Source organism: Cyphomyrmex costatus, unplaced genomic scaffold (genome assembly GCF_001594065.2).
Source record: "Cyphomyrmex costatus isolate MS0001 unplaced genomic scaffold, Ccosl1.0 scaffold90, whole genome shotgun sequence".
Taxonomy (NCBI): Eukaryota; Metazoa; Arthropoda; class Insecta; order Hymenoptera; family Formicidae; genus Cyphomyrmex; species Cyphomyrmex costatus.
The window spans coordinates 188,206-205,629 of NW_017280484.1; the positions used below are offsets into that span (position 1 = coordinate 188,206).

The 17,424-nt window shown below is 36.0% G+C and overlaps 2 protein-coding genes across 2 annotated transcripts in view; both read right to left on the reverse strand.

Annotated features, from left to right (window-relative positions):
• The window catches only part of LOC108781756 (lachesin), a 38,293-nt gene extending 26,569 nt beyond the window's left edge, over window positions 1–11,724 (reverse strand). Inside the window, exon 1 of the mRNA XM_018549831.1 lies at window positions 11,573–11,724. The gene's annotated coding sequence lies outside the window, so the exon portion shown is untranslated. The remainder of the gene's footprint in view (window positions 1–11,572) is intronic.
• A 1,058-nt stretch (window positions 11,725–12,782) lies between these two features.
• Window positions 12,783–17,102, reverse strand: INTS7 (Integrator complex subunit 7). Its single transcript, XM_018549823.1, has 13 exons — window positions 16,846–17,102; window positions 16,380–16,699; window positions 16,073–16,297; window positions 15,747–15,996; window positions 15,598–15,671; window positions 15,366–15,511; window positions 14,933–15,272; window positions 14,572–14,831; window positions 14,272–14,472; window positions 14,113–14,206; window positions 13,887–13,990; window positions 13,295–13,799; window positions 12,783–13,115 (listed from the first exon to the last, which is right to left on the reverse strand). The coding sequence occupies exons 1-13, from the start codon at window positions 16,934–16,936 to the stop codon at window positions 12,846–12,848; spliced, it is 2,880 nt and encodes a 959-aa protein (XP_018405325.1). The 5' UTR covers window positions 16,937–17,102; the 3' UTR covers window positions 12,783–12,845.
• Window positions 17,103–17,424: the final 322 nt, after the last annotated feature.

The following is a 17,424-nucleotide window of genomic DNA, read 5'->3' on the forward strand; positions in this document are numbered from 1 at the left end:
CAAAGTAATTGTATGAGATATTGTATGCCATGCAAATAAAATTAATCGATGTGATACGTCCGCGAGTTGCTCCATCCCGATTTGTTTAATGTTCGATGAAAATCGGTGAAGAAACCACCTCGCGCTGATACGAGCATTCGAGGGAGAGATCCGCTTTCGCGGATCGTCTATCCCGAATAAATATCGATCCATTTAGGCTGGAGTACCGTTAGTTCGTCACGGGATAACCGAATCGGTTTGTACGAAGGGAGATTACCTCGGTTTTGGCGAGAGGACTAGAGAGAAAGGGATTTGCGTATGGCAGAATGATGGCGGGCAGGGGAAGAGCACATACTCTCTGTTTTCGAAGTGTGCTGCAAATCGTCCTAACGATTTCATGTTTTGTCCGGAATGTGCGAGCGAGATGGGCGAAGTTCCGAGTTATATTACGAGAGTTATTCTATTTGTTAGAGCTCGGTAATAGCAAATGCGCGGTAGATGCGATCCCATTGAGCGTTTCGTAACGCGTTTCGAAAGACGAATCGGCGTCAAAAGCGTACGAGGGAGGAGACGGAGGTGGGCGAGGGGGAGGGGGAGGGTTTGAGAGGAGAGACAGATGCGATTCGATCTACGCGAGCGAATTCGTGATTGGGAATGAATGGCGTCAGCTAGTTACGGCGGACTGAATTAAAATAAATCCGCGCGCCGTACTACCGTCCGTTAATTTTTTCGACTCTCGTTTGGCAGTCTGCTGGGATATACCGATTTTAAATGTATTCCGCTTTGTGCACCGCTCGTGCAACATTATAACGTTCCGTCCTCCTTTCGAGATGCAATCGCGCTAATTACGTTATGGCGATAATAAGAAACATCACGCGATACAATTTTAATTAGCACGAAGATGTTTCAAGCATATTACTCGGGCGGGAGTACGTCGTTCTTAATGCGCGCGCCTAATCCAAATGAATTACGTTGCAGATATTAAATCTTGCCTCTAAACCTGAAGTGATTCTGCAAAAGCCGTTGAGACTTTAGACGGATAAACTATACGCGTTCTCGTGATTTCTCTCAAAAATATAAATACTAATTTGGTGCCGTAATGACAGATATTACTCATCGCTAACGAATAAAAAAAAAAAAAGAATAACGGCAAAGAGAAAAATCTGTAATTACAACAAAATCTCGCGCGCGGTGTCATTTTGTATGCTTGACGTGGAATTAGTTTTTTTTTTTACTCTTGTTTCATTGGTCATTTTGTTAATCTGTCAGATATACTGACAACGCGATACGATGCGGTAACACCGATAATAATTTCAATTGTCACAGTGGCGTTATCGTGATAGCACCGAAGCCACCTGATGCTACGTTGAAATTACACGTATCAGATATAGTCAAAGTATTTTATATGGTGTATTTACGAATGCGAATGTAGCATTTCGCGTTGTATTCGCACACCAACTTCGAATTTATTGTTTTTGGCAATTTTGCAAGTATTAATATTGCAAATATATATGTATAGACGAAAATCTGCACAAATCGGAGTTCTCCACAAAGTGTTAATATTGTATCGACTAAATAATAACTTTACGGCTAAAATCATAAGTTCGGAATAATTAAATGGGATAAACATTAATTAGAAAATTATTAGGATGAGAAAATGTAGCTCGACTGATAAATTTCCTGTAAAGAAACGCCGTATAATAGCGTATGAACGACGTGCTATTTATGGAAGTTGCGCGAAAAACCTTGCGAATCATGCGGTGGTTACGGTGTCGCTCGCCAGCGTATTTCAAAGATAAATAGTTGACAGAAAAGATTTATGCGAGGTGCAGTTGCTCTACTGCTCAGGAAATGGACTTCATCCACACCTTTTTGCAAATTCCCTTCGATATTCCTATGGTTCTTTTACATCCTGGATTTCGCAGTGTGACATTATCGAGAGATTTATACGTTTTTTTTCTACACAATATACAATTTTTCATTAAATACTTTAATTTTCCGTCACGATTACGATTGTCGAAAAATGTCAATTGCAATATCGGACATTTTATAAACGTGAGTGATTTCATTACAATGCAAAAATTAACACTCTTATGGTCTGATTCATACGTTCGTTGTGTAATTTAACGCTAACGACTCTAGTTTTACTTTGATATCTGTTGCATATCGAATATGCGATCGCCGTTAATAAAGGGGCTATGTATGTGTGTGTATAGTGCCAAACAGCATTCAACATTTAAATGACGTGAATGAGGGACCATCCAATACGCGTTTCGACACTTTGGACCGTGGTATAAACGAAGATCAAAGCGTTATTTATACATGCTTCGCTAATGTCTCAAAATATGTTGCACGCGCGGCGGCGAACGATTTTCATTTGCGTAAAATGCAAGTCTATCGGCCGATAGCATGGCGCGTTTGATACGTGGACAGTGTTATGCAATTTATACATAACGCAAAAGGAAGAGAGTACAGAGAGAGGCCATCCGTAATTCTTCGCGCGGCATTTTCTGCGGACGTGAAAGCCGAGTACGCGGACACGTTTCAAAAATGCATCGCGTAAGAACGACGGAAAAATTAATTCAATTTAATGCAATTTAATTAGAACCATTAAAAAAATTCAGCGTCTTGTAATGAAATTATAGCATCAAATTATGCATTTTTACGTGCACGAGCGCGCGTTTAATTTCGCAGCGAAATTGAATCGTAGCGCCGTACGTAGACGAAAGTGCCTTTATCGGGACGGATTCTTCATGCGTTCGATCCTTGTCCGTTTAGCTCGAAGGAGACGGGATGCGAGAAGGGGTGAAATAACTTCTACATTTCCAATTGCGGACGTGCGTGAAGCTGGAAAGATCGCGCATGGGAGGGAAGAGTTACGATACGAAGTAGAGCGTGCAGTTGTGGTAATTACTGCCGTTCGTTTCGGCACGACGAATGCTTCCGCGCTTCCACACTCAATGGTTCATCGGTATCGGGAGATGAAACCAATAACATAGATCTACCGGTGAACGGTATCATCAGTCAGTCCACCCGCCGCGGGTGCGCGGCATGTTTATTACGAGGCGCGGGCGCGTTTGCGCGTCGACGGAACAAATGCCTTCACCGAGAACGGAAAGCTACTCTACCCCGAAACCAGTCCATTTACCCCTGTCCTTCACTTTCGTCACTTCCTCACCCACTTGCATTTTCGAGTGCGCGCCTGCTGCCGCTTGCGAAATGTACACGGAATGAACCGCGAAGGGAGGTCAATGTTTCAGCGCTCGCGGAAGTCTCTTTGCGAAGGAAATTATTCGTAGCACTGACATTTAAACACAGGTGGTTAAATTCTGAAAATGCATTGCTTGAAAAGGGCACGAGACGTAATTTGACCGCATTTTCAAATTGTTCAATGCTGGAGGATATAGAATAAATGTTGAAAATATGTATGATATTATTATACATTAATTTTACTAATTACTTTATAAATTACTAATTAAAATAATGTAAACCAAAGAAATAAGGATCTTTACGATAATCATCTAATAATTATTGTAAAGATATATCTCATCTTCTTGATTTATATTTTATATGTCTCTGGCTTATATAGACATATGTTTTTCTTATACGTTATTAATTTATTCATAATATATTTTGTTCATTTTAGAAAATATATTTGTAGATTCATATGCCCGCTCATATGTGTATATATATATAAAGCTCGCAAGGAACATGGCAAGAATATTGCAAGAAGACTCGAGAAATGAAAAAAAGTAACGCAGTCTAATTCCAATCCTTGCAAAAAGCTCGGATCGTATAGGTGCATATAAAATTCTATATCATTTTTACATGCTTGCATAGGAATGTGACAAATCTCCAACGCGTTGTTACCATTTTTTGTGATCTCCATTCAGGGGAAAATTTTCAAGCATATTTCCGATAAAATGCAATAACGCGTGTCTACCCGCGTATGTTTAAACGCGTGTATTTCAGCAATTTATCTATCGAAAATTGATGCGAAAATCCTCGACGATAAAAAAACATGATCGAAAAAAATACGAATTTAAAGATTTATGTTTATTTAAATATTCGTTTTGATTATACAACATTGAAAATTTGAGCAAATTAAGCATCGTTAATAATCGCTTATTAACACTATTCAAAAAATTCAGTTTTAAATATTATACAGTCACTTGTGATCATAACGTATCGTTGTATCGTATTCATTAAAAATTCGGTATATTGTTAATAAGTTCTCGTATACACTAATTCATGCTTATAATTAGTACGTGTCACTTAATTTCTAAAATCGCATTTGTAAAATGTAAACATTGCAAATGTAAAATCGAAGTATAAAAAAGATAATCGATAGATGCAAATTTTAAAAACAATTTGGATATATTGGAGAATATTTTTGCATGTTCACTTTGTATAAATTTGAGATTAAATCGTCGGAAAAAGTATTACTAACTCAACTCTTGCTAAATTCCAATGTGCTTATTGAAATTTTCTTAACAATATTTCTCAACTCTTGATTGTCTTTTTACGACGTTGCGTTTCTACAATCGCATTGAAAATAATTTTAATCTCAATTACTTTCTCAAACGGGGCAAATCTGTTATGTGCGGAAAATAGGATTACAATTTACGTAGAATCATATTACTTTTCTGAGATTGCGGTCTGCTGTTATTATACACATTTTATACATGTAATACATTTAAGCAATATTAACTAATGTTATAATGTATAAATATTATACATGTGTAACAATAAATTGCAATCTCAAGTGAAAAATGTGATTGTGTAAAAAACATAATTCTACACTTTTATTTTTCTATTTATACATAACATTATACATCATCATAAATATCGAAAAATATTTTTATTTTACTATAATTCTTGTTATGTGGAAGCATAATTCATCTTATTAATTAAATTTCATGTTATTATATATACGTATATACCAAAGAAAAAAATGTCCCACATTTCTCGTTCGCTATTTCTGTAACTTGAATTTCAATTGATTTTGAAAAAAATATATAGTATCAGTCAAATTTTAATTTAAAAATGCAAAAATCAGAATTTTCTGGTTAAATCTGGTTACTATTCTAGTTGAGATAACCGAAATTCTGATCGATATAATCAGAACCTTCTGGTTCATCTATTTCAACTAGACCATTCTTCAGTGAGCATAACATTTCGTTAATTCGCAAAAAAGCATATAGCGACTGCATACATGTTGTATAAACAAACGGATTATTTCATCCTGGCAAGCTTTATTTATTAAGGATTTCTGTGAAACACGTTCCCTTGTCCCTGACTCTATACATTTATATCTTGACACACACAACTCCCATCTCTCTCTCAAAGAATTTTTCAGTTTTCTACCCTCGGAGGAGGGTAGAAGCTTTTCTCCCCTGCTTCAGAAGTTAAACTCTATACATTTATATCTTGACACACACAACTCCCATCTCTCTCTCGAAGAATTTTTCAGTTTTCTACCCTCGGAGGAGGGTAGAAGCTTTTCTCCCCTGCTTCAGAAGTTAAACAAACGGTTTATATAAAGTATCGATACGTAGCCAAACACACACTTCCGACGAAGTTCCATTGACGGTATAAGCAATTTGTTTTGTCGAGCGGAACTTGCCGATACCGATATATATGAGCTGAGTTCTCTGCAAAATGCTGCTGCGGCTTGGACATGCTTCTTCCAACAATAAAGTGGCCAAAGATGTACAACACGCTGCTGCATTGTAGCGCATTTTCATTCAGATCTATTACAGCGTAGAAATGTACCGTGTAGCAGGTGAGGCAATTTAAAGCGTCGCACCGCAGTTATGCGAAAAATAAATGCAATAAGTGACAAGCAATTTCTCGTTTATAAGAAGTTTTAAAGAAAACATGAGTTTGAAGAAAATCGCGCGGTAAATTTGTGTCGCAGAGCTTCGCGAAATTTATTAAATAATACTGAACGTTCGCGTGAATCTTTCAATCGTGTATCCATGCTTTCTTTTTTTCATATCGAGGAAGCAAGCTATTTCCCGTATATGTCACTAATCGGTCGCATATCTCGTGCGAGCACAAGAAGAAAATCCAGTACGTGTGCGGGCAATCCAGAAAATCGTGTTCTGATCGCATGCCGGAAAATAAGATATCTGTTCTATGTGCATACAAAGGGAACGACACTTTCTATGCATGGAAAAATGGACAGAATCTTATTTCCATTTTCTAGCGCACCTATATATCCGCGTTGGGAGGAGTACTCGCGAGAGATTCACTTGAGGGAACGAACCTACGTAGGTCTCAGATTTGCGTGCGATCTTAATCAATATGACATAACAATCTTTGACGATTCAAAAATATTCCCTAAAATCTTAGACGATTGTGATTGATGATTTATTTCTCTCCAAATAACTCCAAATCCCCGAATAGCTCTAATGTCCATTTCCACTAATAATGTATTGAGTTGGAGGAAAAGCTCTGCGATTTTTGTTAGCTAAAAACTATATATACATATCATCGTCAAAAATAAACAAAATTTAAATTTAAAAAGAAAGGTTCTAAAGCTTGAAATCTCTACTTTTTCAAAAGATTTCTATAATTCTTTAGTTCATGTGAATTTGATAATTTTTACATATAGAAATCTACAAGCTGAAAGAAAGGAAAATTTTTCTTCTCACCTTATGGGTCTGTAAAAAAGAATTTTCTAAAAATCGGACCAATCTTGAAAAAAGTGAAAATTTGCCACTCTTGAGCAAGACTCTTTTTTCAAGACTAGCTCAATTTTTAGTCTCTTCGAATGGGATTTCACTCCGCGAGATTTAGAGAGTATACAGTTATAACGTTTATACCCAATTTTTTTAAATACAGAACCTTAGAAATACTTTCTAGAGATGTTAAGATAATATAAAAGAATTGTTAAAGTGATGAAAATTAACCCGAGACACCATCGTGTGGAGTAAAGAACCGGGAAATCATAGCGTGTACTAAAAGTTAAAGACGCGACAGACGAAAGGCACTGTTTAATAATTCATGATCGCGCTGAACGGGGGTACGACAAGTATTTTAGGGTAATGTTACATATATATATATGCTCGCGTCGGTTGGTACAACTCTCACCCTCATCCGCTTCCGTCTTTCCGTTTAGAAAGACGTGTGCTCGCTGCGTTTCCTTTCTACCCCATCTTCCCTCGGTCTCGTGGTAATGCCCGAATTTTGAACATTAGTTTGCGAACCATTTAGCACACAACTACTCGACGACCCCGTCTGTCTCTCTCTTTCTCTTTCGCTCTCTATCTGTGAAAGCAGCAGTTCGAATCACGCAGCCTGTGCATACATCGTACGTTCCCTCTCTCTCTCGCTTACATATAGATTTAACCGCAACATTCTCGCTACCGACACGGCATAGTCATTGTGCATTAAGCCTGACGATGCGCCCCTCCCTCAGTCCCTTCCCGACGGATATGACAGCTTCACCGAGAGTAATTCCACCAAGAAATTAGACTTTCTTGCCACTCACGAGATCTGTTTGAACCATAGACAGGATAGTACCCCCGGTACTATCCAGATCATTCTTGAACTTGCTATTTTGCGAACATATTTACGTTCTCATGAAATATTTTTATAAAAATTATGTTTTTACTTCACTTTAAAGTAAAAATAAAAGTATAATATAATATATATTATTATGTAATGGTAACACAATTTGTCGCTTTGTAACTAAGAATGATTAAATTTAATTTTTTCTTGCATGCTATGCGTATTTAAAAGAGCACAGTTTAATCATCTTTATTAAATGAATCACCAAAGTTTCTTATTAAATAAATATAAGTGATTCACTCAATTACCTCCGATGTTTTGTATGTCAAAAAAGATGTATTAAAATAATACGCGGATGGTTTCAATTGTCTTCTCAAAGTCTCTCTGAGAAAGTGCCATTAAGTTTGCCGCGCACACAAATCAATTACACTAAGCGCTTCCTTTTCATTATCGTCCGCTTTTTTCAAGCCCGTTAAGTCGTTTATAATGCCTACGTAGCGGTCGTTTTACGCAACACTAAATCTAAATTTGCTTTTCTTAAAGGACGATTACTTTAGAATGCAGCGATAACAGAATTTGCGCCCGAAGAATTTTCCGATAACGAAATCAAGTAAATTTCTGGAGTAACGAAGTAAATATTTAACTATAAATCGGGACCCGTCTTGTCTCGTACAACTGGACGTATTATTTACAGTGAAAGATACGAACCATATTAAAAGTAATATGACATTTAATTTGGTGAGATAACGGGATTATCTTTAATCGATCGCTTGATAGTCTATAAGAGAGTTACGTTAAAGTCTTTGGAAATATTAGCGAAATCTAGTTGTAACGGTTACGTGTTATCTAATAATTATAACTAGCCCCCGGCAAGGATCGGCAAATTCAATTAGGTGTCAAGCGCGCAAAGTTGATTCTCGATGAAAACGACGAAAAACGATCGCCGGAAGGATCCTCTCTGGAACGATCCTTCTCTCCCGAAGAAAGCAAAGAAGCATAGCTCGTTTTAGATTGCGGATCACGACGACGACTCACGACGACCTTCGCCATTGTCGCAATCAGTTATCCTTGTCAAGAGTTTCACACGCGTAATTTTAAGGGTATGCATGCAATTTCGGGAAGACGCTATTAGAGCTATTTGTATCATTCTACTTTCATCGTTTATTAGAGGGAAAACAAGAATAGAATAACACAAACAGTGCTAATAACGTTTCCCCGAACGCGTCGCAACTTTAGCTGTACACATCGGGGTCCCAGAAATCCCAGTGCAATTTGCCAAATTGAGATTTTTTCGCATTTCTGAACTTTTCTGTTTTTTTTTTTTTTTTTTGAACCTGCATATATCTCAAACCTCCATAAGTCTATTGATTTTTACACGTTATGGACTTGTTTCTTAATATGTTGAACGCACCGGCGACACACACCATGTGGTATTGACTACTCTCTTCGATAGCCAACGACACACATCGTATATGTCACAGATTTCTGTGACTTCCAACAATATACTAAAATAACTAATCAAGATTCTCAAGTTGTATAAAAAGTATTAATTTAACATTGGATAGTTTCAAGCTTCAGCTTCCGCGGTACATCTATAAAAATTGGTCAGCGCTCGATGTGTTGATCAAAATCTCCATAGATTAAAAACAAAAATTAATTCAAGAGTATGTCCGTTTTTACGGAAGTTACGGTAATAAATATGGGTGGAGTATCCGAATGTGCATATCAAGGGTACAAAAAACAGGTATAGCTAGAGATAAGATTCTATTGCCGGAACTCCATCCACGCGTGCTTGATTTGATTCCACATATAGTTCCCCGGGTCTCCCGCACGAGAAGCCGCGTCCGGCATCCGCGGCTTCCAATGCTCCCCCGAGGTACCGGCAAATTAATCTGGACCAAAGTTCGGCAGTTTACTCGACTGCAAGACCGTCGTTCTCTTCCTCGTCCGCCGTTCCTCCTCCACGATCGCGGTTTCGTCTTGCAAAACGCAATATTACTTGTGAAAACAAGGAATAATGGAAGAGCGCAGAATATTATCCGATTCTCGTTTCCAGATCAAGTTTTGCGTTAATCCTTTATGGTCACAGTTCAAAAAAGTCATACAATGGTTATTCTGGGTTAAAATGAATCGAACTATTTTTTAGGTATTACTAAATCAATAGCGTTAGTTCCATTGACTTTAAAAAATTACATACAATATATAATTTCATCCTTTAAACAAATGGAACAATGTTGTAGTAAAAAATTTAATTTTAACACTAAAAAAAAATCGTAAACGTTTTAACTTTAGAAAATTAGTATTTTTACTTGGAACGTTAATAATTTTTTTAAATTTATAATATTTAAAAAATTTCTTATTTTTGTCTAATACTCTTGAGATTATTTACATTATTTGTGCTCCTCCACATTATGTTCATTTTGATTTATGTTGACCAACCTCCACATTATGTTCATTTTGATTTATGTTGACCATAAATGGTTAAATAAAATGACCAAAATATTTCTCTTGAATTTTTTAAAATGAAAACCTCCGTTTAAAAACGGTATAAAATGCATCAAAAATATTGATGAGCGTTTTAGACCGATAAAAGTTATTTCAAAACGCGTGCGACATTTCGTTTCCGACTTTGTTCGATGAATTTTCTGTGTCAATTTAACTCGTGTGCGCAATATTATGGATTATGGAACATACTTTTATAAACGTCAAATATTAAGCCTATTCTACAATGTGCTTTTTGTCTCCTGTTTCTTGCTTTTAATGTCTTGCTTTCTCTCCTCTTTGTAACCGTTTTATTGACAATTATATTTCTTTTCGCGTATTTTTTTTTTCCGAAGTTTGTTAACTTTTATCTCGTGCGATATAGAAAAAAAAAACGAGATGAGAGACAAAAAGACAACATGTAAAAAATAATAAAAAGCAAAAAACGAGAAACAAAATTGTAGTTGTTATAATCGTAAAACAAGAATGAAAAACATCATGAAACAAATGTAAAAATTAAATTCTTATACTGTAGTCACAACAAATGTCAACTTTTACTAACCATTTTCATTCTGAAATAAAGCGTCACGGCAAATGTCGAATACACAAAAATTTTCATTATGCCTTACGTTCTAACTATTTCTCAATATTCCAATCATAACTCAAATTACGAGTACTTTCAGTGCGATATTTGCATGAGAATCAGATAAAGCATTATACCTTACTGAAAAAAATCACGTCGCAAAATTATACAACGAAATTATGTTTTTAATTAAAATATGTAAATCATGTAATTTAAAAAGTTACACGATGATATGTTTGTTTTCTATTTCTTTCACTTAATTATTTAAAATTCGATAACTATAAAATCATATGATAGATAAAATTATTTCTAATATCGTATTTTTCAAATTATGTGATTTAAAAAATCACGTATTGATTTGAAACTATCCGTTATGTGTGATTTACTTGTTTTAATTACATGGTTTCGTTATGTAATTTTATGACGTCATTTTTTTTCAGTAGGATATACTCTTTCGAACTACAACAAAACCTAACAACAAAAAATTCATGAATAATCGATTATGCAATGAACGTTAAAATGGTGGTTCGATCACTCGACTTGAGGTTTGAATCGTCATAAGCGCTAAACTTCAGTCGCCTCAAAATGTTCGAGAATATATAGCGATGCATTACCAATTAATCCACTCGAAAAGTTTTCACGTGGCGGGCGCGATTAAAATAACAAATTATTCTATACACTTGACTGGTGTTATATATTTTGAGAAATTATATAACATTTATAATGAGCTCGTCGTTCCTTCATTACGTTCTCTATACGGTTTCAAAAATGGCGCTCGCTTTCGCCGGCCGTCCTTCGCGTCGAGGGGAAACTTGTACAAATTATAAATATGTAGATGGACTTAAAATGACGTACTGAAACTTCGCGAAGAGCGACCATCAGAGATTAAAAAGCGATCGCGCGTTTCCCCGACGAAGCGTCCAGGAATACGTAATAATGTCGGACCGAACTTGGCGCGAAGTGGGAAGCGCAAAAAAAGGTTTCAAGATCGTTAAAAAGTTCCTGACTTACCGCGGGCACACGCGCGACGAGCTTCAACAGCGCAGCGGGTCGGCGATCAGCGGTGCAACGTTCCTCGAAGACATAACTGTTGCTTCCTGCAGGTAGTGCCGGGTGTCCGAATGCAGTGGAATATAACGCTCGGCCGTTCGCGCGTTCCGCTCCGCTCCGAACCGTACCGGCAGATAGACTGTGCGCGACTGTGCGTCCGCCACTCTCGCGATCTCCCTTTTATAGGTCGTCGCCCGCGCGTCCACTCAAACGTCGACACTCGCTACTTGACGGCTAACGTCACTCCGCTACGACGAGTCCTGCGCGCGTTTTTTTAGATGCGTGCAATAAATTTTGAAACTATGGGATATATAAAATAATGCTTCTTAAATAAAGAATAGTAATATAAAATAATATATATATATATATATATATTACGATATACTTTTGAATGTAAAACGTATTTCCTCAAAAAGTGTAAGCGTTTTTTCTTCTTCGGAAGAATTATTTACTGTGTGAAGAAGTTTATGATTAAAATATGTTGCCGATATTTTCAAATGATTTAAATATTTTTTTTAATACGCAACAAGAATTGTAATACAGTTAAACGAAGATAATAGAATTGTGATTGATATTACAAATAGATCGTACAATTGTAAAATCGTTTTTTTTTTTTTTCGAGAAATTTTGAGTCCATTTTAAACGATTTAAAATTTATGTCAGATTTTAGAATAGAATTCTATTTATAATAGAATTTTATATTTAGATTTTTTACACGAATTAGTTTACCTAAAATAAATTTTATTTATGCTCAAATGCAGTTAAAAGTCGACGATTTATTTTGAGATATTTTTTTCATATACATTATATTTTATATTAAAAATATATATCCGAATTCATATATAAATCTATAAAAAAAGAATATCCCTCCCTCTACAAAAAATTAAAAATATTGTACAAATATTACAATTTAAACCAAAATTAAATATCGCTGTAATGACAAGAAATTGTGTGTCAATAGTTATATATTAATATTTATAAAGTATAACAATAAACTTGGGTTTTAAAATTATCTAGAAGAATAAACTAAGTTACGAAAAGTATATTTGTAACATATTACATTATCGTAACTATTATATTATTGCTAATACAAATCACGTTTATTTTTAAATTAAAAGAAAAATTACAATATGTATTTTCTTATAAAGACAGCTTATTAAAATTCGTTCTTTTGTTAAAATTTATTTGAATAAAAATATTATGAAATATATTGCCTGCCACAAAGTGCGTGTCCTTAAGGTAACTTCCTCTTCGCAGGTTCTTCGTGTACTCTAACAGGTAAAGTAGAACGTGGGCCACACTTCCATACATTACCATCCTTGTCGAGTATACTTGCACTCGCCGTGATTTGATATTGACCACCACTACTGGGCACAGGGTTTGCACCAACCGTACCTGGAGATATAATTGTAGATCCAGGTACTCCCAAAGATAATAAAAATTCGCAAGCGAAGAAATCCCGATGAGGTGTTACTGTTTGCTGCAATTCATTCATATTGGAATCCTGTAAGCAAACATGCATTATTTAGTATGTAACATTATTTAATATGTAACAATTAACATATTAATTTTTGTTAATATAATTAATAGTTCACGAATAAATCTTTAACTTTCATTTTAATAACATGCATAATATGCACTACTTTTAATTAATACGATTATAATTTTAAATACTTCATCTACCTTTTGATCAGAATTTATTTTCGAAGGCGGCGTCGTCGAGATAGAAATGCATACTGCAGCGACAGAACGGAAAAGAGAAGCCCGTCGACCATGTTGCAATACTCCTTCGACTTTAAGCGCTAGCTGGCTACCTTGTGGCACAGATACAGGCTCACCGAGAACACGCGGTTGAGGTGACACATACAGCTTAATACTAGTAGTTTGCAGAGTTTGAAAGAAATATCGTGGAATCGGCAATCTCATCGTTCCACCGGCAAGAAGTATCACTTGTGACATCAAGCAACTAACTCTCAAATGACTGATTGCTCCAGTCTTGCTTTCGCCACCCACACAGGATGGTGCTAAACGGCGCAACTCGGCACAGCAGCGAGCCAACTGTCGCATCTCTACGGAGTCATCAAAATGAAAATTCACAGAATCATTCTGCTGCTGATACATTGAAATATTAGGTCCGCCGCAAACTCGTTCTACGCTGTTTACTAATAACCGACATATTTCTTGTAATCTGCATGATACGAATTCAGGTAAATAGCCGAGAGAGCGTTCTTAAATAGATTATAGTTAAATAAAAATTTCTCTAGTAAAAGGATACGCCCGAATATTCGCCAACGATTCCGGATCAGCATCAAAGGCTGATTGATATAACTTCTGGTAACTTTCCGCACAGTTTTTCAAATCTTGTGTTGATTTTCTTAACTGTAAAATACAATTTAGAATATACACATGTAGTATATATGTATAATACATATAGCTATAGGTAGATATTTACAATTGAAATCAGTTTACAATTATAATTATATGAATTATATGAATTATACCTGATGTGTAACACGTCCGTATCTCTGGAGATCGTCTTTCGTCGCAATGACAACTGTGACAGCTATAGCAGGTGGTGGTGCAGTACATAAAGATCTAAAAATTTAGATTTGGATTTCTGCAATTTCTTTTTCTTAATTACATTGGCCATTTTTACTTACATGCACGAGTGTAATAATTGCGCTATGGACTGTAAGAATTCACAACGTAATTTTGAATATTCGCTTGGAAACTGCAAACTGCGTAATGGAGTGCTAGCGGCTTTGAGAGACGCGCAAGCGCTTGCATAACGCGCTATCGCGCCATTTAGTTTTTCCACAATCTCAACTTTATCCATGTCATTTTCGCCTTCCGTTTTATTCCTTTATACATATATTATTATGTTAGAAGAAGAAAACAGAGAAGAACAAATAAAATAATGCACTATGATCCTGACAGCAGATAAAACAGAAAATACATACATGAGACAACATTCTGCTTTTGTAACTAATTCTAAACCGGACAGCCAAAAATGTAGCTGTTCCGACGCTACAGTTTCTTTTAGACCTTTAAATATTTCAGTAGCAATTGTATGATGGCCGTATCTTGCTGCGCTGCGGGCAATACGATATTTCGCCCAACCATCCACGTTTCTCACAATGTTGTTTACTGCCTCTAAACATTCCGAATTCCATTCGTATCCTCCAGCCACCGTTTGGAATACTAATGTACAAAGCATTACCTTTTCAAATCAAAATATAATCTCATGAAAATGTATATTTGTTGAAAAGCTAAATTCTCCTACATAAAGGAAACAATTCTTCTTACGTATTACAAGTTTACCTTTGTATGTACATGAGATGTCTGTTTAAGCTTGATCAAAATATCTGGTAAAAGAGGAAGCAATGTATTCTCTCCTAAACTACCAATAGCACCTAATGCTTCGCACAATGCGACTGTCTGTTTCTCATCCTGACTGCTTTCTGCGTTGATAAGAGTAGAACCAATAGTGTCGACAAACAAAGCACAATGACTGGGCTGTGACTGACATAGTTTCACTGTTGAACGTAAGCATGCTCTCAATTGATGCAAATATTTATCGTCCAAAACTAATAATACAATCAGAGATTCGAGACAGGAAATCACGTCTTGTATACCATAAGCAGGCAATCCTTCTTGGTAACTGTAATAAAATAACTCATATATATATATATATAAATTATATATTAATTATATATCCTATGTATTCCAAGAGAAAAATTTTACATGTACGTACCAATAACAGGCAACTCTAGAAAGTATAGTAACGGCTTTTACCGCGACAAACGGATCAGGTGAATAACACGCATTTAAACATAATTGCAATAAGGGACTATTTTCTTCCATATTTGCATCACACGTTACAGCATTTTGGCTAAGCACCTGCATTTTGATAAACACATATAAAAATATATTTTAAAAAAACTTTCGCAGTTGAAATTATTTTCATCAATATCAATTTAACTGACCTCAATTACGTCTAAAGTACGGATAAGAAGATCTGTATTTCCTGCACGATCTTGCAAAAGCGTTGTAGTACTTTCTAAATTATTAAAATATATCAATCATAACGCTCATAAACATATTAAATGATAACTTATATATACCAATTATATACCAATTAAATTATTAAGAGCACCCTGTGGCCAGAGATGTGCTCCTCTTCTAGCCAAATTATGCAAAAGATGCAAGGCGTGACGTTTGATAGATAACCTTGGATCATCTTGTAAATAGCGCAATAATAACGCAACTTGTAGTGGCACATCTAATAATGTCGCAGAAGCAAGAGTACTTAGTGCACTTAGAGTGACTCTCACAAATTCCACTGCTGGATAACTTGCAAGAAGCTCCATACACAGTTCATTTACCTTTGATAAAATAATTATATGTTTCTTTTATAAAATCTATATATATAATATAAACTTTATTAAGTATATTATATACCATTGATGTTGTAAAAGTATCGTGATGCATATATTGTAGAATTGGTATAAGCTGTAACTTCATTGAAGCTGGAGTAGCTTGACCTCTGATCATATCGGAAATCTTACTGCACATGGATACAGCAAATAATTTGGACTGTGCTGCAAACATTTGAGCAGCATATATTGCAGCTTCTACTTCAACCGAATCATGAGAATCTAATGATCTTCTTATGCTGTGGTGTACCTGGAACAAAAATTAATAGCTTTATTGTCTTCGTAAGCTAGAAATTGTCTTATTTTTTTACTTATCAGGTTATTGGTATTACTTGCTGCCTTTCAGGAATAATGCCAGCTACGCTGCCCAATGTACGCAGAGTAAGAGCTCTAGCAATAGGATCATTTGAATGTATAACACTATAAATACGTCTTACAAATTCATCTACGTTCAAGATTTTATCAAGATGCCTCTCACTCTGCTGACATACTCTTAAAACCCATACTCGTAAGAAATTACTTCCGGTACGAAATACGTCGGCCAATTTCAACAGAGACGAGTTTATTAATATTGGAAAGGGATACTTCTCAAACAGTCGAGGGAAACGTACTATAGCTTCACATTGCTCTCCAGTCTTGGTAGAACGTAAACCTAAATTACACTTAAAACTTAAAAGAAATTCTTATGCAGTAAGCAAACTATACACATATGTTTGTATTTATAATATGATTATTTGTTAATATTTGTTTAGCATTTGAGTGCTAGATAGGTTAGAAAAGTAAATGGTATAAATAAACCTTTATCAAGTTCTATGAGGGCTGTGTTCGCATCTTGCTCAGGTTCTCCAAGTCCAGTGTCGTTAAATGCATTCATTCTCATCCCAATCATAGTTGTTATAATGTAAATTATATGCGAAATATCTAAAGAACCTTCTTCTTCTTCTTCTTCTTTTATTGGCCCCGCAGCCTAAACGGACTGGTACTGGGCCACTGAAGTCCTCGAAAAATGTAAGTAATGTCAAAATTCAGTATACAAGGCACCGGCAGCCTCGAAACCGGACAAAAATGCATGAGTGATGCAATAACGAATAAAAATGGCGCGCCCCCCCAAACACTGGACGCCTGTGGCTACGAGCTACGACGCCCGTAACACGTTCTCCGCACCGCACGGCCACGCGCCCAGACGAGTGAGAGGACTCTCAAAGTCAGAAATCCAAGGCACAGTCGAAGCCGGCAACACTTCAAAAATATTGGTCGAGGCGCAATATATCTCGAGACGGGGCGAAACACGTCCGTCCCGCTATATCTAAAGAACCGTATTGTCATTCACTTGTCCATGAAGGAAGATATAAGGAGACTCCACTCGGTCTCGCCAGT

Coding starts and splice junctions, on each gene's coding strand:
- INTS7 (XM_018549823.1), bottom strand. CDS start 16,936: ATGATTGGGATGAGAATGAATGCATTTAACGACACTGGACTTGGAGAA. Junction 15,997..16,072: donor ATACTTTTACAACATCAATG/GTATATAATATA, acceptor ATTTTATCAAAG/GTAAATGAACTGTGTATGGA. Junction 13,116..13,294: donor AAATAAATTCTGATCAAAAG/GTAGATGAAGTA, acceptor GTTTGCTTACAG/GATTCCAATATGAATGAATT.